This window comes from Scyliorhinus torazame, chromosome 12, assembly GCF_047496885.1.
Source record: "Scyliorhinus torazame isolate Kashiwa2021f chromosome 12, sScyTor2.1, whole genome shotgun sequence".
Taxonomy (NCBI): Eukaryota; Metazoa; Chordata; class Chondrichthyes; order Carcharhiniformes; family Scyliorhinidae; genus Scyliorhinus; species Scyliorhinus torazame.
This window is the reverse complement of record NC_092718.1, coordinates 185,725,899-185,751,189: the sequence shown is the minus strand read 5'-3', so window position 1 is coordinate 185,751,189 and position 25,291 is coordinate 185,725,899. Positions and strand designations below refer to the sequence as shown.

The following is a 25,291-nucleotide window of genomic DNA, read 5'->3' as shown; positions in this document are numbered from 1 at the left end:
ATGGTCCACGTCCCACCCACGGCGATCTTGTTGCGGGTTGGGCGGAAGAATCCAGCCCTAAGTCTCATGTCGGCTGAAGGTTGACAGATCCCTTCCTCGAAGGACATTAACTAGTGAGTTTTTACAATATTGTAACATCTTTATGGTTACTTTTTGAGTTTCAATTCTCATTACTAGGTTTAGATCCCAATTTACCACCATGGGGTTTAAACAAAATTGAGATGTGGTCCATACACTAGTAAGCTATTCTAAAATCATTCGATTAAATAGCTGAGACGTTTTGGACTATATAGCTGCCTGAAATGAACATCAATTAGCTTAATGTTAGAGAACATAGTATTTCATGATACCTGCTTAATGATTTTTTTTAAATGAGCACTGTCAGAAATGACATTAAGAAGTTTTAAGTTATGAGCAATACAAGAATATTTGAATTTTTGTTTCTCCAGTCTATTTTACTTAATGATGCAAATGTTTGTTAAAGCCTTGAGATATTCAGCCAATATCTTGATCCCCCCAGAAGTCCTCATGCAAGGACTGCAGGAATTAACAGGGGAGTTGAAACCTCTGATGGGTTCTGATTGTCTCGGTAGAATAGGCACCCTGAAAAGGTTAGAAGAATTAAAACCACTTGTAACTACAGTATAGTCCCCCGACTCATCCCACTGGATCCTCACAACTACCCTCCCAGTTCCTCCTGCGCCCCTCAATCTGACTACACTCCTGCCTCCTGCCCCCTCCTACCGCATCCATGTGATTACTGCCTCCCCAAACAATTATCTCCCTAGCCACCACTGAGACCACATTTCCACAACCCTCCCCTATCCCGACTACCCTGCTGGCAACCTTCCCCATCTCCCCATTCGACTACCCTCCTCCTCCTCCTCCTCCTCCCCCCCCCCCTCCTCCTCCTCCTCCTCCTCCTCCCCCCCCCACCCCCCCCTTCCCGACACCACCCTCCAATCCTGACATTCACTTGTCCTTCAACTACCGTCGCATCCTCCCCTCCAACTACCCATCCAAAACTCCCCCATCACCCCCAACTGTGACCACTTGACAACCTTGATTGATCACACTCCTTCCCCAATTCTACGCCTTACCGTGCTCACTTACCTTCTCCCTAGCTTCTCAAAGTGGCTGGGTCCTTGAACTTGAACCTGCTTTACGACAACTGGTGCTGTAAGAAGGGAGAGTGGCTTATTTTCCCCCTACTCTGCTACACTAAAAGTTGAAGACCTTGAAAACCTGCTGCACTGCACTTTTCTGCGAAGATCCGAATCGGGTGCGGAAAGTGCGGCTGCATTTCTGTGTAAGTCCTGGTAATTGTTAGCAAGTCATGTTAGATGTGTTGAGTATATAAATTTGAGGGATTCTTAGTGGCTTCAAATAATTTGCTGTAACCTTGTGATCAGAACAGTAACTAATTTCCATTTTTCTATGATAATTAGGTCATTAAAAACACAACAAATAATGAAGCAGAGCTGGAATTATTTCCTCGCTACCTACTCTTTTTGCGTCAGCAACCAGCCACACGTACGCAACAGTCCAACATCTGGGTGAATATGGGTATGATGAGCCTGAGAACATTTCCTCAACATGCATCTCGAGGTAATGCAAGACTGCAGCAAGAAAGGGGAGCTATGAGCTCTCTGGTTGCTGAGGGAATTCCATCTGCATTGCATTTTCAAACCAAGATTATCGTTTCGAATTGAGACTTTCTCAAAATCCAGATGACCACTCCAGGCTTCTTGTTCAGGAAAAACAATAGAAATAACAAAGCTACAATTGCATGGACTTTGAGTAAGACTTGGTCTTGTATGAAGCATCATTTGTTTTTGAGCAACACACTAAAGACCAAATTTTAATAACTTGAAATCAATCATTTGTAAGCCAGCACCAAAGCAAAAACACAAAAACAGAATAGTCATTGTAACCATCACAGATTGATCTCTGCTTCCCAATTCCATTATTAACTGCGAGAGGACAATTGATCAGAAAGAGTTAAGTTGTTTGTACAGAAACTTGAAACATAACCGAACCCTGGTTCCATTTGCTTTGCCTGTAGGTGTTCTTGAGTGGACCCAGGGCTTTATGTGCTTGTTTCTGTCCCTGAACAATGGTTTGGCAATGTCTCTTGCGATAAGCTTCCAAGTCTTACCCAACAGTGATTTTTATGAGATTGAATTCTCGATTAAGTTTAATCCAATCTACTTTCTTGCTGTAATCTTACATCTGTACCTCTTAATTTGTGATTTAACTGATTTATTTTTTTTATGCTCCAGCTTTCACCAACAGTGAACTACCTGTAGCCTTTTGTAATTTATATGCTCAAAAATTCCCCGGAGAATTGTTGTTAAATAATCAAATTGTTCACAAATTAGATTTTTAACTTTTATTATCTTTTAAAGGAATTGATTTACATTCATGTTAAACTTTGGAAGTTTAGCTACTCTATCCAATGTAGAATGGTCATGTATGTTTTTTTTAATTTGATTTAAATTGTCCTCTTGCTGACTGTCTCAGATCATAATTACTATAGCTCTGGGAACCCTACTCTTCAACTGACCTTGTCAGGTTTTGGGACATTTGCAATTTCCCCCATCCCCCTTTATTACGCGATTGGACACATAATTTATAATCCATTATACCATTGGTTTTATATGTTTTGATCTTAAAATTGAGTTCAGGAAATGTTAAAGGAGACTGATTTAGGTTTCTGTTATCAAAGAGGAAATTCTAATAGTTTGCAGATGTGTTTAACAGTCTTCAAACATCACAAGTTGATTTAAGAGTACAGTAATAAGATGCTATACTTAAATAGTTTTTCCATAAAATTATCATGTCATGCAGAAAACAATTTCTTGTGATACAGTTTTGTTTTATTCCGTGTTTTTATTCGCAATTATATTGAGTTACAAAGAAATCTGAAGCCAATGCCAGTTGAATCATCTGCTTTCTGATTAATTGAAATTACTACATTAAATCCTTCTAGGATTATTTTCCGTCAAACCAATATATTGGACATTAAATTATCAATATATACATTAAATGGATTTATAGTTTTAGTGACTTGGAAATGAGAGATCATAATGATTAATGGACTGCAACAAATTGTGGAACTAAATTTGATATTAACTTGATAACTGAGTATTTTACAGGGATTAAAACAAAAATATATTGGTAGTGGTTGGCCTTTTTGTTGCAGATTTTCCCAACCAAGCTGGTAGTCGGCTGTAGTTGAAATGGGTTTGATCTATTTCAAGTCAGGTTGGTTAGTAAAACTCATGAGAGAAATTTGTGTGAGGCAAAACTGACCTTTTCAGACCTAATTTGTTCACAACATAACCTGTAGCGGCATCTAGAAAAGTGCCCTTTCCATTACTCATGGAGCCATAGCTGCCAACTGCAGTCTAAGGTGGCATCAACGTGTTCTTTTGTATTTTGACAATTACTTTTGTTATGGCTTGTACACTTTCATCTTAAAGTACTTGTTGTGAATTTAGGAAATGTACCTTCACCATCTTCTCCAATGAAACGAGTGTTAGCTTACACTGGCTGCTTCAGCCGCATGCAAACAATAAAAGATATACACGAATACTTATCTCAACGGCTTCGAATAAAGGAAGAAGACATGCGACTGTGGCTGTACAATAGTGAGGTAAAATAATACTTTTAATATTAAGCCATTGGATTGTGTTATGTTGGGATGATCATGCAATATAATGTGCAATTTGTTTTGCAGAACTACCTTGCACTACTGGATGATGAGGATCACACATTAGAAGATTTGAAAATTCTAGATGAGCAGCACTTGGTGATTGAAGGTAAAGAACAGGACACAGATCACTGAAATTTGCTGATGCATTTGATGATCCCCCGTTTATATGAATTTTTGATTTGTGAATCATAATCTAAATCATGGGAGTCATTCATTTCTTCAAATCATCTTGGCTTACTACATGGTATCATAATTTTAATTTTAGAAAATGCTTACTCCATCTTACCGTTTTTACTGAATAACATTAAGTTATTATTTAAAGTTTAATGATCATCTAATATTTTGTTTGTATGGAACTATCAAAGCTACAGAAAATCTTATTCTCTCACTGATGCCTTAATTGAAGCATGTGTATCATATCACTCCTGATTTGGTGTTTGAGGATGTTCAGTTTGTTTAGTGAATGTGAATAAAGAGCTTACTCAGTTCAAATTAAAGGTACAAATGCTTTGGTGTGAATATACATATATATTTAAATGCTCCATTTAAAGGAAAATACCAAAGACTGCTCAATAGAACCATCTTTTTGAATAATATATATCAGCATGTTCAGTCAGAAACTAATATGGCATTTCAAGTCCATATGCAGTCTGTCCGACTGTTTGCAGCCATTACATTCAAACTACACTCGTATGTCTTAAATTCTGATGTCTATCCCTTCAAGTACAGATCAACTTTTTATAATAATGATCCCTACTTCCCTTGGCAAGTTTTATTTTCTGCTTTTCATGAATCTGCAGTCTGTTGTTCTCTGGCATATATGATGATTTTTTTAAATGTAAAGATAAAACAAAAGACTTTATAATTGGTTAACTCGTTGGTTGGAATGGGTTTTTAAGGCATAATCTAAATCCGTTTTTTGTCCGTCTTGCCGAATACTCCAACCTTTCTGACACCTTGAATGTGCAGTTCACAGCCCATGTTTTCTTCACTGGGCATATATTCCTAAAACATTATAGTCAAAGACAATCATATTTTTCAGAATCACTGCAATTTCATACAGTTCACTGTTCAGTGTCTTAAGAACCAAGTCACAGAACACCAACCAGGAATGTAAGAATTGCTGAACAAAGTAAAAACAACCAAGGCCCATCCAATTCACTTGCTACTATCCAGGTATTCGCATGATACAGAAATATTTGAGTTGTTCACTAATTATAGCAATCCATCTTTGTCAATTAATCTACACTAGATCCTGACACAAAATGAAGAAAAGCTTTAGTAATGGGAAGCTTTGGGAACCACTTGTCCAAAGTCACCTGATCCTCCTTAGCATGCTACACTTACTAATTAAATGTTTGAAAGCAATTTACTGCTGACATTAACTGGCGAATTTACTCCCAAGCTTTAACCAGTGAATTTATTTACAGGCATGTCATGACCCCATAAGTATGAATACACCCATTTTATAACCTATATTCAGGTCTATCTTCATCCCTTTCTGTCGTTGGAAATGCTGTTTATTGAATTTGCTGATCATCCATTTAATGGTCATTTGGGACCATGGGCTGGATTCTCCGCCGCGCCACATTTTTGCCCCGACCCGCCGGTGGGATTCTCCATTACGCCGACTGGTCAATGGGGTCTCCCATTGTGGGGCAGCCCCACGCTGTCGGGAAACTCCTGGGTGCTGGCAAAACGGAGAATCCCACTGGCGGAGAATCCTGCCCCATATCTGTCAGAAATATTCAGTTTCACAACTGTCGCAAATTAGTTTTTTCGTTAAATGTTTAATATGGCGATGCACTCCCAAAAGAATGAAATGATTTAATTACTGTCAAATGTTTTTCAATTCTTGTAATGTGGACACACAGCATCATTTAATATCCACCCCAAGTTTTTCTCGGGTGGCAGTGATTTTGTTTCCCCCTTGTAGCAGTCGGTGCTGGTGGTGTTCCATTAGTTGTAGTAGGGAATTCCAAAGATTTTCATGCGTGATTGAAGGAGAGACATTAGTCAGCAGAATGATAATCTTTTCATATGGTGAAGCGTACATTATTCATTTCGAACTTGCTCAATTAATGGTCGCATCTGTACTTTCTGGGTAGAAAGTAAACATAATTAAAAGTACTAATGTTTTTCATTTTTGTGCACTTGAATGAGGGTCACTGCGGCAGAGTGCAGAATGTCATGAACAGTTACTTAAAGTTGGAAAGTGCATAACTAATATAAAATAAATTTTGGTGAGAAAAATGTCTTCTTCAGTTTTGTTTCTAGATCGCCATTAACAATATCTTTATATAGCATGCGATATTAAAATATTTGTACAAGAATAGTACAATTTGTATCAGGCGGCTACTTCCCCCACCCCCAGCTTCAACTCACCAAAAGTTTTGAAAAAGGTAGCATGATGGCACAACATGTTTAAATTTGTATTTATGGGCCACACTGGTAGATATCAGTTCAAGCCTGTTTATTGAGCAGCAGTAAATTACTGATCTCCGCCATATTACTGTGGAGCAGTAACATGGTGTCTTGATACTTAGCCACATGAAGAAGTGAAAGAATTAGAAGATCAGTTTTTCTGGACTGTTTAATACGCTTCTTCTCCTTCCTTATCAAACAGCAACACAGCAACAAAACCCAAGAAACCAGAATCAAGTCATCTGGTTATATACATGAAGCAATAGCAAGAGAGGTTCAAAAATGAATGGCAAAACATAAGTTCTATATTTTGTCAAAATAGTCATTCCAATTGCCTAAGTTTGAGCATTGTTACAGTACTGTCAGCCTGATATCCTGCATTTCTTACAATAGTTCGCAACAAAGATATGAGTTGGCCGGAGGAGATGTCATTCATTGCAAACAGTAGCAAAATGGACAGACACAAGGGTAGGTATGAATATAGAATTTTAGCTGTTGAAGTATAGGTGATATGATTTATTTTGTCTGGGGTCATTGAGCAAATTGCAGTAGACTTGCACAATTCAAGATATTTATTTGAATTACTGAAACTCTAGCAAACAAATCCATTGCTTGCTTAATTTGTTTTAGACTAATGACAATAATTGGAGGAGGCATCCTCTAAGATAAAACCAAGAATCTTTCGCATTAAATATTTTAGAAAACTGGACAATATGAAAATAGATGTTAAAGCTGATTTATGATGTAATTTAGCTTAATTTCAAAGATTGAATCTTTCCATCTTACTCCCATGAGGATAATTATTTCTCACCGCAATTGCAAATTACATTTGGTTAAATTTGTAAATCATTTGAATATGGCTATACGTGCATAAAGATAGACTCACTCTGTTTGCTGTTGGCCCCACAATTATTTTTTTCCATCACTAATATTTATTCTAATATGTAGAAGGATGTAGCTCAGTGAGGGTGGATTTAGATGCGAAAATTAGCTATTCCAGTTTGATGATGAAATATGTACGATGCAAGTTCATGGTGTGCAATGCATATACTCAAATTATCTTGCTCAAAAGAATTGGAATTGTTTTGATCTTTACAAATTATAGCAATCATTCTTGGACACCTCAGGGAAATGTGTTGTTCACAAAGTTGTTTTGCTCAATATAAAACCCATCATATTTCAGGTTTCTTGGGAAAGAGATTTTGGAAGTTTTTTGTTCTGGTAGACACAATGCAAGCAGACGTGCAAGCTGAATTGTTTTCTTTTTGTTTGCAATGCCACATTTTTAATCTTATTACTTGGGCACTTTGCCCAAAGGAATTAAGAATATGACTCCTGAAACACATTATTTCCACCCACCCCACCAGCTGATATTTTTTATAAAAGTGTTTTGTATATGCAAGAAGGGGGAGTCCACACCGAATTGAATGAAGCAATAACAGGTATATTCCAAAAGCCTTGGATACTCGGCACTCGGCGCTACCCAGACAAGTGACTGCTGGCTTTATACCGGAAGTGCTCAAGTTATCCCGTCCCCTTAGCAGTGACCAAAGCCGGGAATCAAATCTGGGACCCTGGAGCTGTGAAGCAACTGTGCTACCATGTCGCTCATTCTCCATCTGCTTGTATTTGTACCTTCGTTGATCATTTATCTATATGTCCAACTGGCAGTCCATTTGACCTATATATTATCTGTGCATTTACTGTCAACCTTTGGGCCATTTCATGATGTTTATTTTTTATTTACTTGTTTCCTGCCACTTCATAATCACAAAATTAATTATAATACTTTCTTGTTCCAGTTCCAACTGAAAAGGGTGCTACAGGATTAAGTAACCTGGGAAACACATGTTTTATGAATTCTAGTATCCAATGTGTCAGTAACACACAGCCACTCACCCGTTACTTCATCTCAGGGAGACATCTTTATGAACTCAACAGGTAAGGGTTTTAATTCAATCTTTGTGGAATTAAAATGTACAGGTTACCTTTTCCATTAGTTCATTTCAATCTGAATATAATTTTTGAACATCAGTTCTGATTACTGCAAGAAAAGTTCCTGTTCCTTTACCTCATATGATTTGATAAATTAGATATACCATAATTGTAAGAAGATTTAGAATCATACAAGCTTATTTCCTGTTCTGGTGTGTTATCAAATTTTGACCCAAACTGAAGAAGTGCCGCAGGTATTTTTATTTGTCACTGAAGTGTGGGTGTTTCTGGCGATGCCAGCATTTACTGCCCATCCCTAATTGCCACAACTGAGTGGCTTGTTTGGTCACTTTTAAGAGTTCACCCGTGTTGGCATGAAACTGGAGTCATATACAGGCCAAACTGGGAGCCTTTTTCTTTTATTTAAAGGAATTAATGAACCAGTTGGGTTTTTCCAGCAGTCTAGCAGCTTTATTTTTACGCCAGTAACTTTTTTATTTGTCTAAAATTTATTTTGGGAAAGCTTACATGATGAATACATTAGTAGTACCTGTTGATAGGACAAACAGTGAAGGCATGAATTTGTATTTTTGAACTAACCCATTTGGCTTCTAGAAAATACTTTGTCTATTTTGCTTTGAGGTTCTGAATGCAGCCAGAGATATAAATTGTGAAACAGTGGGGAGGGTCCCAAAACCAATCCTGGGCACTCTACTCAGCCCTAGCAGGTGCACACTGCTTCCTTTCCTTTAGACCATTTTAAAATATTCTATCCATGGCCATCCTCAGTTGGAAACATCTGCTTATTCTTTTGACTGAACTGTTGACAGAAAGATTTAAAAATGGGAACAATTTTCGAAATAAGGATAACAAATGACTTGAAGAAAAAATTATACTTAAATTTTAATTTTAGTGTCGTATGAACTGGTAATATTCAAGCGTCATCTAATTTTATTTTTCAAGCTTGCATATCTCTTGTTGAAAATGCAGCAATACACATTTAGTTTTTTTCATAAACCAATCTGATGCATGTTAAATTTTATCTGATGATTGCCATGATTTGGCAATATAATGGCAAACATTTTGTATTGAATCACTTCATTCTGCATTGCAAGTCTAGGATAATTATTAGCAGCTGCCCTTTTTTCTCAGTTTATGTATTTTAGAACGTGTCCGAGTTGTGATTTGTTGCATGCGAATGTTTTTGTATTGTTGGTGCGTATTAACAGTTATTGTGCCATTATTGGGGCACGTCCTTTTTTAACACTTGGTTAAAATTAACCTTCTGATATTTCTGTGCTTAGCATTTGTGAATTTGATACTTGAAACGGCTTCCCACCATAATCTTTCATCAAAGATTTGCACAGGATGTGCACAATGAGTGCAGTTGATGGTCACATTAATTTAAAATGTTCAACAGATTCTCAAATTAATCGTTGGAGGGCACGGAGGTTAAGTTTGTGGAAGATAGTCAAAGTCCTTTAATTATTCAACTGCGAAAACCAAACAAATCTATCATAAAATATTTTGTACATTTTAATCTCCTTCCTTTGGAATAGAGATATTCAGCATTACCTCATTACAAAATGCTGATTCAGCGATTACTGCAAATTACATAAGAATCCAATGCAGAAATTATTTCTGTATTTATTTATTTTTAAATGTATTTTATTACAAACATGCATCAAAACAGGTTACAACGAATAAACATCCCGGGAAACATACTTCCCAACAATCAACTATGCAGTCTACAGATTTTTCCCCTTTTTCACCCCCCCGCCCCCCAACAACGAACAGCCCCTCAAACACAGTCACAAACATCCCCCATCTTTCCTCAAACCCCTTTGAAGAGCCCCTTAACTCATACTTTATCTTCTCTAATCGCAGGAAGTCGTACAGGTCAACCAACCAAGCCGCTACCCCCGGTAGCTATGCCGACCGCCACTCCAGCAAAATTCGCTGCCATGCAATCACAAAGGCGAAGGCCAAGACATCGGTCTTCCTCCTTTCCATGAGCTCCGGCTTCTCTGAAACCCTAAATATTGCAACCAAAGGGTCCGGGTCCACCTCCTCCTCCACTATCCTGGCTAAGACCACAAACCCTCCTGCCCAGAATATTATTTCTGTATTTAACTTTGTTTCATAGCAGTAATTGCATAAAAATATAACTATTTAATTAATTGGCACAAATGTTAAGCATGCATTATAAAAAGCAATCTATTGCATTTTGTTAGCCTTTAATATCTTGCAAATTGTTTAATTTATTTTCAGATAATTTGCTTCTTGATTCTTAATTCCAGCATCCTCCATATATTGCAGAAAAGGACAGTTCACGTGTTTGAATAATTGAATCTTTGAAATTTTCAATTCGTGACAACTGTCTGATATTTTGTCACCTGTTTATATGAATGGCCCTCTCAGGATTGCTATACAATTTTACTCCCCCAACCGTCTCCCTACACCCACTCCAACTGTCAGTAGAGCTGTCTCCCGGTTCCTGAGTAGTTAATCGACCATACATAATAAAGCCAAATGATCACTCCGTTCACAGAGATATTCTAATCATTTTTTTAAGATGGTGTCAGACTTCACTTAAAGGAAACAACTACTTTTTAAAAATGCCTTCATACGCATAAGGGAGCTGACATTTATCACTTGCATGATGGCAAATGGCTCTGGCCCCACGATGTGTGCAGAAATAAATCTACTTCTAAGACCTGACAATTTGTTTTGTGTGACTTATGCGGCATGTAATCTTATAGCTGCCATCTATCAAAGAAAAATTAATAAAGTGGCTTGCTGATCTATTCTTGACCTATCCACCACATACACCTGAAAAATGGAAAACCTTTAGGCAAGGTGAAACGTCGAGCAATTTGGTTTGGGGCTTGACAAATCTGTTTTCACCGTAGTGAGCAGGTTCACTTTTTCTATTAGGTTAGCATGTTATGGTATATAAAAGATACTGGAATGAAGAGGGCTGGATACCTATCTCGTAAGATCAGTAACTTTCTTCAAATGGAATGATTCACCTATGTACCAAAATCCCTTCAAATAATTTCTTTGGTCCCATTCTTTTTCGGCATTCAGAATATATTGTAACGTTGAACTATACACCTAGCAGTTGTACTGCCCCCTTTGGCTAAAAGTATCTTCATGCTGCTCAGGAAAGAAAGGGTCCGGGGTATTCCTGGTGGGGACGACGTCTTTGGCTGGTTTATGATGCAAAGCGACGCCAACAACGTGGGTTCAATTCCCATATCAACTGAGTTTCCATGAAGGTCTTGCCTTCTCAACCTTGTCTCAACCTTGTCTCAACCAAGATGTGGCGACCCTCAGATTACATCACCACCAGTCAGCTCTCTCTCTCTCAAAGAGGAAAGGAGCCTATGGTTCTCTGGGACTATGGTGAATTTATTTCATTTTCCTCCTTATAAACCAAATTGTAAATTATCATTACACCCCACAGTTGGCCAAGTTGAAAATTTTTTGGGCTTATCTAGATTTGTCTCTTTAAAGGTAGTTGAATTTATTAAGTTGCACAAGAACTCAAGAAATATGCTACGTTGAGCCTACTCTGCCATTCAGTGCGAACATCTGCTTACGAACATATGCTAATGTCGGACTTCAACTCCATTTCCACGCTCCCCATATCCTTTACTTCCCTGAGACACTAAAATTCTGCCTGCTTCAGCCTTAAAGTATTCAATAATGCAGGATTCACAATCATTTGGGGTAGAGAATTCCAAAGATTCACAACCCTTGTGAGAAGTAATTTCTTCTCATCTCAGTCTAAATGATCAGCCCCTTATCCTGAAACTGTGCCACCATATTTTAGACTCCCAAAAAGCGGAAACAAGCTCTCAGCGTCTACCCATTCAAGTTCTTTCAAAATTTTGTAGATTTCAATGAAATTGCCTATCATTCTTCTAAACTCCAGAGAATATAAGCCCAATTTACTTAGCTTCTCGTCACAGGACAACCCCCTCTTCCAGAGTGAAACAGAAAAATACGTTAAGCTGACATAAGACCGCATAGAAATCATAGAATCATACAGTGCAGAAGGAGGCCATTCAGCCCATTGCGTCTGCACCGACCCTCTGAAAGAGCACACTACCTAGGCCCACTCCCCCGCCCTATCCATGTTACCCTACCTAACCATTGGACACTAAGGGGCACTTTTAGCATGGCCATTCCACCTAACCTGCACATCTTTGGACTGCGGGTGGAAACCGGAGCACCTGGAAGAAACCCATGCAGACAACGTGAAAACTCCACACGGACAGTCACCCAAGGCCAGAATCGAACTATGGTCCCTGGTTCTGTGAGGCAGCAGTGCTAACCACTGTCCCACCGTGCTGCACTCTAACTAATTTTTCTTTTAATTTGATGATGTTTAAGACAGCCATTACCTTGAACTAAAAAAGATACGCAATTTAATTGTTTATTATAATATGATGCAAGGTATCTGTTCAGGCTGTCATTAATACTAATATTTTGCCCACTAATGAGCATTTTTAGCAGCATGAATGAATTTTGTAATATCATGTATACCTGGCAGCCTATTAAAATCCATGACATTTGTCATTTATGACACACAATTATATTTGTGTAGCGTATTATCTAAAATTAAAATGATAAAGTGCAAAGATAATTGCATTTAATATAATCTTCTTTTAAATCTTTCCAAATAATGAGTGTAGTTGTCCAAGCATTATTTTGGGAAAGAACACTCAAGCTTGACTTGAAATGTACTGACCCAGATATAGGGAGGGATATTCTGGTCCCACCCACCGTGGGAATCGTAGTGGCGGCCAGAAACTTTAATGGACTGGCTGAACACTGAATGTGGCGACTAGGGACTTTTCACAGTAACTTCATTACAGTGTTGATGTAAGCCTACTTGTGACAATAAACAGATTATTAATATTGAAGATCCATTAACCTGCACGGGAATTTCCAGACCTGCAGCGGGCAGGACCAGAAAATCCCTTCCACAAATGCTGTTTATATGTTTGAATTGTCACAATTATTGTTCTGCATCATCTTGCCCGAGGAACTTTTTATTTTCTTTAAAAGTGAATGCTTTGTAGCCAAAAGCAGGTTGATATAATTCCCTGATAGATAGCTAACAAAATTTGGCAGGTAAGGAGAAGGCAGTACTAATGTCCATCCAAGTAATAGAATCATGGGACAGTCCGGTCGGTGGTGGTGGGCACCTTGAGAAACAAATATATTGGAAAAACGTTTCTTAATAAAAATATAAACATTTTTAAAATATAGAATCCCTAGAGGTGCAGAAGGAGGCCATTTGGCCCATCGAGTATGCCCCAACCCTCTGAAAGAACACCCTACCTCACCCACTCCCCCGCCCCATCCCTGTAACCCCTACCCAGTTGGTTTCATTTTTCCAAAATGATTAAAACTGATTTCAATCACTAAACTCCGCATACTCCTATCATGTTATTTTTTAATACTGTCACAATATTAAAGAAAATATGTGCTGTAAACTGTACCTCAAGCTACTTTTGAACAAAGTTAATGCCCATTTTTAGATCGGTTTTCGGTCCACTCAGAGAATAAAGGGTTATGATAGGAAAGTGGGGTCGATTCAGATGTTAAGCCATAATTTCATTGGCCCAGCAAGCTCATGGTCTGCTCCTCCTACTTCCTATGTTTGGCTTGTACCTTTGGTTGTTAGCTACCTTTTTAGGTGTATCTAACATGAATGAAATAATCTCATGGCAACCAAAATTGTAAATAATTTTCCATAAAATAACCAGTGACTCCAGATTTTTTAGCTAGATATTATTTTTATTCGTATACGATCTAACATTTTCTGAACATATTGAATAGGTAGCTGCAGGGTTGGTTTGACTTTCTGTGATTTTAATGCAGGGCTAACCCATTAGGAATGAAAGGTCATATGGCCAAGTGCTATGGGGACCTTATCCAAGAATTGTGGAGTGGAACTCAGAAGAATATAGCACCACTTAAACTCAGGGTAAGGGAAGATATATTTTTTAATGTTTTACAGAATAAAATCCTTTGTGTTGGCAAATTGATTTGTGAACATTTTGTAATTGGAAAAATGTTGCATAAGTAACAGTAGCTTATTATTATGGAACCAATAAAAACATTTGCAATAAATCAGTCTCGACAAGTTCACATTTATTTCATGCTGCGTTAAATATTGTTGTTAAATAATTCTATACAGGATAGTACAGTGAAATCTGGTGGGTGGAATTTTCTGACAGTGTGGAAGTGGTAAAATCAAGCATTGATTTTTGCTTGGTTAATGGATATGGCATTCGTATTACAAACCTGAAATATAAATATCAAAATGGAAAGCATGAATCCAGAGGGCAATCGGAAAGGAAGGAGGAAAAGAGAACAGTGGGAGCAAAACACTTCCCTCTAACTGGAGCTACTATATAATCAGTTTTTTCATGTTTACTCCATGTCTTGATACTAATTTTCTTTTTTTGTTGGTTTGTCTTTAGTGGACAATAGCAAAATATGCTCCAAGATTTAATGGCTTTCAGCAGCAGGACTCCCAAGAGCTTCTGGCCTTCTTGTTGGATGGTCTTCACGAAGACCTCAACAGAGTTCATGATAAACCATATGTAGAACTGAAGGATAGTGATGGTCGTCCAGATTTTGAGGTTGCAGCAGAGGTCAGTTGCTCTTCAGAGAATTTAATCTCAAATATTATTTGATTAATTATTATTATTATAAAATACATACTCTGATTTATTATGGTGTGTTGATAGGTGCTTATGTAATTTTGGGTCTGTATACATACATAATGTGTGCTTGAAATACTATGCTGGAGATTGCTGGTTTATTCTGTGGTTTTACAGCATTTGGTATTAGATAACCTGTAGTAATTTTGCCATATTTTGTCTGCTTTAAAATTATTAAGACCTCGCTTTGCTCATACTCAAGAAAAATAGAAAACAAGCATTTATTTTGTTCGTATTTCTTTCCTTCCCTTCTTTAAGTCAATGGGTCAAGATATCCACAAAGAAACTGCATTTTTCATTGATCTTTGAAAATATTGTTGTTGAAAACATTTCCACAATGGGACCATTCTGCCCAAAGTTTTCTCTCACCTTGTAAATTGCAGGAATCTACCTGGGTATAGATTCAAATCAACAGCAATATTTTAGAATGCAGAGTGCCAATTTTGTTCAAGGACAAACAGTTGCCTGAGAACTGTTGGAATACAGCCACTGCACTAAACTGCACATTTAATTGGCCGAAAGGTTGTGTACTATGAACTACAAATCCAAGTTTCCAACCTGGATATTGAACTAAATTTTTAATTGCTTGTATCCTACCAGCAATTGAAAAAACTTGGCAATACTAGTTTTTCAATAGTTGGGTCCGTTATATCATGGAATTTAGCTGTGTTTTAAAAAATGAGGTGATACATTACTGTTTACTTATGTCTGAGCACTTATAGATTAAAAATTGGAACATTCATGAATTTGTTTCTTCAATTCTGCTTTATTAATGGAAAATAATATAATATTACAGATTTTAAAATATTGCTGTCAAATATGTATTTTTTCTTCTAGGCATGGGAAAATCACTTACGGAGAAATAAGTCAATTGTGGTTGACCTGTTTCACGGACAGCTAAAATCGCAAGTCAAATGTAAAACATGTGGTCACATTAGTGTTCGGTTTGATCCATTCAACTTCTTGTCTTTGCCACTGCCCATGGATAGCTATATGCACTTAGAAATCACAGGTTTGTCAGATCTTACCTGCCGTATTCTTTTTAATTCCAGCAAATTTTGAAATTGGTAAAGAAATCCTTTTCGGCCATAAATTTTGTTGCTGTTGAATTGATTCAATTTGTACATTTATTTTTGAATACTGCTTTTCGAGGGTCATGCAGATATTTATATTTACAAGGCAGTCTTGCTTCTGAACACAAGCAACACGGACAATTGTTTTAGACTTAAAAATACTGAAATGGACTTTAAACATTTCCTCAAATTTCATATGAAATGTCTGCCCGAAAAGAAATTGTGATATTCTGCCTCCTGTCTTCCCTTTATCCTCAGACGTGAATGTATTTTTCTCTGCATGTACTCATGCTATCGATATGTCTTCCTTTTTCCACAATGAGGATTCCCCACCAATGTGGTTGACTGGATCCTCCACTGCATCGAATCCATTTCACACACTTCTCTTACCTTTTTCGTTTCTTCCAGAATCATGATCGGGTTCTTCACCTTTCTCTCCACCAGCAGCATCCAATGGATCATCCTAAGCCCATTTGTTTTCTGCAGTGCCTTTGCATGCAAGCGCAGGAGATGCCATAGCGTCCCTTTATCTCCTCACCATCCAAGGCCCCAAACACTCCTTCCAAGTGAACGTTGATTTATTTGTACTACTTTCAATTTAGTATTCTATATGCACTGCTCATGGTGTGGTCTCCGTGATAATGGGACCAAACACACACAGATCAGTCTGCAAGTATGACCCTGTACTCCCTGTCCCTTATCATTTTAATTCTCCACCTTGCTCCCACTCTGATCTTTCTGTCCTTGGCCTGCTGTAGTGTTTCAGTGAAGTTCAATGCAAGCTCAAGGAACAACACCTCACTTTTGAACTCGACCCCCTCCAGCCTTCTGGACTCAACATTGAATTCAATCATTTGAGATCATAACCACCCCCCCCCCCCCCCCGCCACCACCATTTTTTTTCAGGTTTGATGTTTTTTCTCCCCATCACTTTGCATTGATGTATTTTTAACTCTGTAGAAAATAATTTCAGGATCATTTTAAGTGATTTCAGTTTCAGAAAATGTTCACCAAAACCACTATATATTGAAAGTTTGTGTATTTTGTAAGATAGCTCATTAAGGCGCAAATATTTTTTTCTTTTAACTAAGGAGCTTGAGGATTGGTTGCCAGAGTGCTGATCCACAGTACAAAAAAAAAGGCCTCAAACATAAACCGGAAGTGCATTGGGGATGGAAAATGTTGAAATATATTTTCACAATTTTTAAACTTAAACACTTGAGTGCAGGGTAAATAAAAAAAAGGGTTATTAAAATTGATGCATGTGCGATGCTGATAAAAGCTTTAAAATGAAAGCTGTGTTCATGTATGGATGTGAAATTAATTATATTTTTCAGTTATCAAATTAGATGGTTCCACACCAGTGCGATATGGTTTACGATTAAACATGGATGAAAAATATACAGGTCTGAAAAAACAATTAAGTGAATTGTGTGGACTGAAGTCCGAACAGATCTTGCTGGGAGAGGTTCATGGTTCTAACATAAAAGTAAGTATGCATTTTGCCAAAATAACTATGCCATGGGGCAGCTAGCTTAAAGACTTTGTATTTTATTTTATTTTACTTTATTTATAATATTTAGAGGGTTTTTTGTAGCTTAAAACTTTTTGTAGACTTAAATCTTAAATCTAATCCAGGTAAATGTTTCTCTGGTAACAACTTCAGGTACAATTGGAAACAAGTTAAATTTAGGAAATTGTAAGAAAAAAAAGCAGTCTGATTTATGAGAAATGTTATTGGAGAGCGATTATCAAAGCAGACAGTATAAATTGGTTGGAGACCAACTTCCATATAACCCTCGCATCGCCAAATGAAAAAAGCAGTTTTAGTTTTTGTTTGACGGAACTCATAATGTTGCAAATCAACCAGTGACCAAGTCAATTATGAATTTTATCTTTTTAATCAGAACTTTCCTCAAGATAATCAGAAAGTGCGACTGTCAGTGAATGGTTTTCTGTGTGCTTTTGAGATCCCTGTTCCAGGATCACCAACCTCTGCCAATTCTCCTGTGGAAACAGGTAATAAATAATCTGCCGAAATGTGCATTGGCATAAATATAATGTGAATAAATTGTGCATACTAAAATTTAACATCTGCCAATATTGAGGTAAGACTGTTTTATTTTGCATATTTAAATGTACATAAATCAGATTCTATATGGCTAATGTTGAATGCAACAAACCAATAGTATCAGCATAATCAAGAAGTTGGAATAGGCATAGAAAATGTCAAAATCACTCCGCTAGTCAAATAGCATTTGTGGAAAAAGAAAGGCAGCGATAATGTTACAGCTCTGTTGCCTGTTGAGAGAACCAGCCTGAAAATATTTCAGTATTTCTTTATCTAGCTCAACTTGCTGTAACTAAAGCCCAGTTGCCAAGTTGTGTTGTTGATAAAAATCTAGGGAAAGTCACAATTTGCACTGGGTTGCAGGAGGCTTTGTAATCACGAGATTATCTTTTCATTTGATTTTGATCTCCGCAACTTGTTGTTATGGTGTCATTCTGCAAAATGTATACTACAATAGGCTAAAAATTACTGTTGGTAATAACAGTTCAATGTATTAATATAAAGTTTTTGTTCCTCTGCTATTCTACTGGGGCCCAGGAGCAGCTCAAGAGGGACAATGTCAAATGTCACAGTTAAAATCATGCTGAAAAGTTGCCCCAGAAAATAGTGTACCTGAAGTCATACTTTTCACAGCAGATTTGAAATTTGCAGCCAAAATGTTTAAAGTGCCTGCAGCAAGCAGAGCCATTAAAACAAATGACGGAATAAGGATCAACCCTGCTCAAACTATGGGAAATGTTTTCCTAAAACATGGATCAGAGCTGAGACTTATTCCCAGGAACTGAGTTGGAAGTCATTGACCATTTGCCATCCAGAGCACCTTTTGTTTTAAAAAGTATTTTTATTGGAGTTTTAAAACTATCAAACTTAACACAAGACAGAATAAGCAGAGAGTAGTTTTAACACAGTCAAACTTAACACAAGACAGAACAAGCGGAGAAAAATGAAAAAAAAACAACAATCAAAACGGGCCATCCATTTATACCTGCAGAAGGAAACAATATTTTTGGAATCTTTTGTTCTGTGTCCAGGCCACATGAATTCCTTTGGGGAAAAAACTCCAATGGGGTATTTAATCTGTTTTTTAAATTGGCTAACATTGGTATAAAAATAGCAGTGAGGCATGTCATACAAATGCATTAAACATTAACTACTATTAGCAGTAACTATAATACCTAGCCAGTTCATCCCTAAGGCAGTGAAAATATTTTGGAATTCTTTGACAAAATTTATCTTGCAGATAGCATAATACATTTTGTATTTGTATTTTATAGAAAGAAGAATTGCGAGTATTTTAATATATTTTCACATGAGCTATTGAACCATATTATCTTTTGTTAGATTCCTCCCAGATGCCATTAAGTAATGGAAGGCATAACCAATCCTCAAATGCAAATCCAATCAAACCAAGCCTCATTCCCAATGGAATTCCTAGCACTGTGGTGCCAGCTGGGATTGATAAGAATTTCTCTAATGGACTGCCTAATGGACATTTGCCAGCAGTTACTGACAGCCCTTTCATAGGATACATTATTGCAGTTCACAGAAAAATGGTAAGATCATGCTTCAAAGCAAAATCACTTCTTAATCGACAATTAAACTCAAACGTATTCTACCTTTCATCAATGACAAGAAAGATGCAATTCATGGCAAATCTTAGAAAACATGAGTAATTTATTCTCCAATGCGGTTTCATTTTTGTAAGTTTTGTAAAAAGTTCATAGTGTGCTGTTAAAGGGCAGCTTTACATAATTTCTCAATTAAAAGCAATTATAAATGTATACCATCTGAGTTTGTGATAGATCAACATGTAATCATCCTTAAGGTTTAGTGCATTTGTTATTTTAACAAAAAACTAACTTTATCTTGTGTACTTTTATGGAATTGTCCATTTCTAACTGTGATATTTAATTTTGAAATGTGATGCTTGGTTTGAAGCTGAATACCAAAACCACTGGCTATTTTTGTTAAAACCAGTTTAGCCCTGAAACTTAGCCACATCATTAAGATGATAAACCAGTGGTACCCACAAGATATCTCATATGTAGTGCAGAAAGCTAGAGCTCCTGAAATGAACTCTTGCTTAATACCCAAAGAGTTCTAGTCGGATACTAAAATTTAGAAAGTACCGATATTAGTGGCAATGTTATTCTCCGGATTTTGTGCTCCTTTAAACACCTTGATATTTCAGATCACTCGTAGGCTAAGAAAATAGCAATGGTATTCAATATTTTCACTAACAGTCAAATATTGAAATCTTATTGATCACTTGTGTAAGCATTATGACTTGTACCCTTATATATTTATCTTTTATACAGATGCGGACAGAATTATATTTTCTGTCCTCTCAGAAAAATCGCCCCAGCCTGTTTGGCATGCCACTTATTGTGCCCTGCACTGTACATACACGCAAGAAGGATCTCTATGATTCTGTGTGGATTCAGGTTTCACGGCTTGCCAGTCCTCTGCCACCCCAGGAAGCAAGCAACCATGCTCAAGACTGGTCAGTGCTGATAATGATTTTTTTTCCCCCACAATAGATCTAATGAAAAGAGTAACTGGGTTCTGTGCTGCAATGCCATCAGTCATACTTTCCATTATGTAGAACAGTTTTAAAAATGTTTTTTCCAATTAGCATGGCCAATCCACCTACGCTGAACATCTTTGGGTTGTGGGGGTGAAACCCACGCAGACATGGGGAGAATATGCAGACTCCACAAGGACAGTGATCCAGGGCATGGATCGAAATCGGGTCCTCAGCATCATGAGACAGCAGTGCTAACCACTATGCCACCATCATGCCCTGTAATACAGTTTTCTGATGCCTCTGTTCCCTCTATTTCTTTTTGCTATTGCACATGTGTAGGTGTACAAAGGAGCCAATTTTTGGTACATGCAGGAACGTCCATGAAACTTAGAACATTGGATGCAGGGCAACAGCTGGCACTAATGGTAGTTTTGTGCAAGCTCACTAAGGCCTAGCAACATCTTATGATTTGCATGGTGTATGCTTATATTATGCTGTTGTCTGCAGTTCTCATGACGTTGGTGTAGAATTTTATCATGCAAACAAGTTATCCATTGGATGACAGTTGTAATTGCCACAGAAAAGTTACACCTTTTTAATGCAACCTGTGGTGATATGCATCACCGTATATACACAAGGGGTTAATGTAAATACACTACAACTAAGTAAACACTAGAGGGAGCACCAGAGACGTCATGACATGCAGACATACAGCTAATGAACACTTAGAATAGGACACAACCAATGAGCAGTCAAGACACCCAGAGGTGGCATTACCACAAGGGGGCATTTCACAGCCCACGGGGCACACATGCTCTTCCTCTTTCAACAGACGGACATCTAGAGAGTACATCAGGGTTGATCAGAAGCATCACACGCAGCACGTGGCTTAGAGCAGACTGGTTAGTTAGACTGAGTTACTATAGCAAGATCAGCAGGAGAGTCGAACTCATAGAGAACTGTGCTAATGGTTCAATAAATCACATTGAACTTACTTCAACGTCTGGAGTATCTTTTGGTCAAAGCTCCATCGAGTTGCAGCCTGTGTTATCCCAGAGTACATAACACAACATGGTACCAGTAGTGCCTGTTGAATCTATATAGTTCAACTCAGCAAGATCCGTGACTACCAACAACAGCATCCAGGCAAGATGATCGAGATTCCGGTTCCTCAGCAGCTCAGGTACCATGGCAATCTCAGTGCCAACTGGCGTGCATTCAAGCAGAGATTTGAGATTTACATGGTGGCATCCGACCTAGATGGCGTGGCCGATGCTGAGAAGATAGATCTTCTACTCACCATTGCAGGTGAAAGTGCAACAGAAATCTTCAACTCCTTCAAGTACTCCAAAGGGCAGGACAAGAGAGACTTCCAGACAGTCCTGGACAAGTTTGAAAAGTACTGCAAGGTGAACACAACAGAAACCGGTAAAACTGGCGCCTATACTCACTATGAGGCAAAGGTAGGCTTGCAACAGAAGCAAACAGCAATTTTGATTGGCAGCCATCTTGCGCAAAGAGCCGCACATGCACAGTTCCTGAGAAGACGCGAACTGGCAAAAGTGTTTTGCGCATGCGCGAGAAGCAGCACATGCGCAGTTGTGGAAAGAGGCAGAGCATGTGTGCCCTGTCCTTTTATATGGGTTGTGTAATGCTCCCTTGTGGTAATGCCACCTCTGGGTGTCTTGATTGCTCATTGATTGTGTCCTATTCTAAGTGTTCATTAGCTGTATGGCTGCATGCCATGATGTCTCTGGTGCTCCCTCTAGTGTTTACTTAGTTGTAGCGTATTTACATTAACCCCTTGTGTATATACGGTGATGCATATCACCACACAACCCTGGTCAATTATACAAATGATTATGATAGTTAAAAAGAATATAGTTAGATTCTGTAGCCTAAGGCAACCTAAGCAAGCTTAGGACTGTCACTGCAGTGCTATCCCCGTAGTAAAGATTATTTACAGATCAATTTTGAGCAGATCCTACAAATCTGACCCTGTTCTCCTGGAGTAAAAGCTTGTGAAAATGGGTTTCCATGAACATATTCAGAAAGCTGTACTTGTGTCTGCAGTGTCAACTACCTCTATTGCAATCAAAACTGCCTTGTTTTCTTTCATCCTGCTCCAACAAAACCCAGAGGAATGTGTAATCTCTTTTTAAAAAATATTTTATTCAAATTTTAACATTTGAACAATCACACAACACATTTACAACTGAAATAACCCTAAAGCAACCTCGCCATTCCCTTAGCGACAACTAGCTTTCAAAAATGTAATATAAACAAACCCCATCTCTTGTGGAACCCTTCACTCGTCCCTCTCAAGGCTAATTTCACCTTTTCCAAACCGAGGAACCCCATTAAATCCCCCAGCCACACCGAGGCAGAGGGTGGAGAAGCTGACCTCCTCTCCAATAAGATCTGCCTGCGAACGGCAAAATGTGTAATTTTGACCACCGCAATAATTTTCTAATAATCTTTATTGTTACATTAACACAGCAATGAAGTTTCTGTGAAAATCCCCTAGTCGTCACATTCCTGCATAGAGTCTGCATGTTCTCCCCGTGTCTGCGTGGGTTTCCTCCGGGTGCTCTGGTTTCCTCCCACAAGTCCCAAAAGGTGTGCTTGTTAGGTGAATTGGACATTCTGAATTCTCTCTCGGTGTACCCGAGTTTGGCAACTAGGGGGTTTTCACAGTAACTTCATTGCATTGTTCATTGCATTGTTAATGTAAGCCTACCTGTGACACTAATAAAGCTTATAAAGAAAAATGAATCGTATCTATACTAATTTTCATTCGTTTTTCATCTTGAAATGGTGCCTTGTTAATTTTGGGAATATCATTGTAGACTAATTTAAAAGACTGTTAGGAAGACAGCACAATGGCTGAAGATCTAGAGCCACTCTTACCAGTTTTCTGGTCTCACTAGGCATATTGAATGGTAAATCTAGATGATCGTTTTCATTGTCAAAGTAGCCTTGGCTCAATGAGTCAAAGATTTATCATTTCAAATTTACTAATCCTTCCTTGCATTATACCATACGTTATTTTCCCAATTAATATATTATGTATCTGTATTCTAGTGATGACAGTATGGGCTATCAGTATCCATTCACTCTTCGAGTTGTTCACAAAGATGGAAATACATGTTCATGGTGTTCATGGTACAGGTAAGAAAATAAGTTAGCCAGTTTAATTTCATTAATCACTAGTTTAAACTATAATGAAGAATTTACAAGATAGTTTTATGATTTACTCAGGTTTCATCTAAAAGTGATGATGCATTTTGGGGTGCATTATTGTGGGTGCAGTCAATTAGATTTGCCCTTCCACAAACAAGAAGATTCTTAACTTATCATTTGGCTGACAAGTTGTCAATCTTAAGCAATCGTTGTCTCATTGTAATCACAGTAATTCTTGCAGTGTGAGAATTTGGATGTATTCCAACATCAGATGTATTTCACTTGTATTATGAACTCACCAGAGAATAATATTGGTGAAGACCATGAATTGTTTACAACCACCAACCTTCCAACTCTGTCCAGGTTCCACAGTCTCTTTTGGTGATAAGAAAATGTAAAAACGATGTTGAAAAAATGCATGTTATTCAAGTATTTTACAACTTAAAATATAACAACATGCAGAAAATGTTTAATAAGTTGGAATTGCTACTCGTAATTTGTTGATCTATTATTGATATAGTTACACTTGTAGCACACTTCATCCTGAATAGCATTTGTGCTTAACTTTTAACTTTTGTTCTGGTGTAGATTTTGCAGAGGATGCAAGATTGATTGTTCTGATGAACGAGCTTCTGTTGGGAATGCTTACATAGCCATTGACTGGGATCCAACTGCTCTACATCTTCGCTATCAAACATCACAAGAAAGGGTAAATATTTTACTTAATCCATAGGATAATTTTACAAGTTGTTATGTTTCTTGTTATACCATATTTTGATTTTTACTGCCTCCCTGTACCAAGCTCGCACTAATCATTGAAATGATGCTGCCAAAACAATCAAATGTGCAATACAAAATTATTGCAGAGACCATGACTAAACACCATGCATTTTAATTGTCCCATATGGTTAGATCTGTGAGGAGCATGAAAGTGTTGAGCAGAGTCGGCGAGCTCAAGCAGAGCCCATTAATTTGGACAGCTGTCTCCGGGCATTCACCAGTGAGGAAGAGTTGGGGGAAGATGAGCTCTATTATTGTTCAAAATGTAAGACCCATCGCCTGGCAACAAAGAAGCTTGATCTTTGGAGACTTCCACCAATTCTGGTACTGTACTAAAAGTCACTTGATTTTTACAAACTCCCGAGAGACCGGTAACTGTTAAAAAGATAAAATTCCAGTGAATGACTGAAAGGATCACATGCCAATATTTTAAGTTTTAATAATTTTAATGTAATGAACAAACTAAAAGTCACTTCGGCTATCACTACTTTTGTAGGCAACTGTACTTTAAACTACTGAAAGGATTTCCCCCCCTGTGGCTTTTAAAGCAACTGCAAATCCCCCACCCTACAGCTATACTTTGGTCTGTCCCTTAAGCAGACACTTCATTCTCCAGCTACCAATTCAAAGCTATTCCCAGCTCCAGATGGCTTGTTTTTTCTTTCCTTTTCCAGTTGCATAACGTCTCGTCCCCAAATTGACCTTTCACAGTGAGGGTTACCTCTGAGATTCCTCCCTCCAGTTAAAGTGAGGCAAATACTTACAGCTTGTTTAAATCCTCACAAACCTGGTATCTTCAGTCTGAGAGCAAAGTCCCACCTGCATTCTATATGG

At 37.8% G+C, this 25,291-nt stretch overlaps 1 protein-coding gene across 2 annotated transcripts in view; it reads left to right on the top strand.

The window, feature by feature from the left end:
* Positions 1-25,291, top strand: part of usp32 (ubiquitin specific peptidase 32) — a 269,634-nt gene that overhangs the window by 227,661 nt on the left and 16,682 nt on the right. Inside the window, exons 16-30 of one of the 2 annotated variants that reach the window (XM_072469512.1) lie at positions 1,449-1,566; positions 3,504-3,658; positions 3,743-3,824; positions 6,536-6,610; positions 7,945-8,083; positions 13,976-14,081; positions 14,581-14,754; positions 15,661-15,835; positions 17,234-17,385; positions 17,804-17,915; positions 19,309-19,520; positions 20,286-20,470; positions 23,579-23,665; positions 24,266-24,386; positions 24,590-24,781. In XM_072469512.1, the coding sequence (XP_072325613.1) occupies positions 1,449-1,566; positions 3,504-3,658; positions 3,743-3,824; positions 6,536-6,610; positions 7,945-8,083; positions 13,976-14,081; positions 14,581-14,754; positions 15,661-15,835; positions 17,234-17,385; positions 17,804-17,915; positions 19,309-19,520; positions 20,286-20,470; positions 23,579-23,665; positions 24,266-24,386; positions 24,590-24,781 (2,085 nt within the window). Of the gene's footprint in view, positions 1-1,448; positions 1,609-3,503; positions 3,659-3,742; positions 3,825-6,535; positions 6,611-7,944; positions 8,084-13,975; positions 14,082-14,580; positions 14,755-15,660; positions 15,836-17,233; positions 17,386-17,803; positions 17,916-19,308; positions 19,521-20,285; positions 20,471-23,578; positions 23,666-24,265; positions 24,387-24,589; positions 24,782-25,291 lie in introns of both variants that reach the window. The other variant, XM_072469511.1, reaches the window with a different exon arrangement.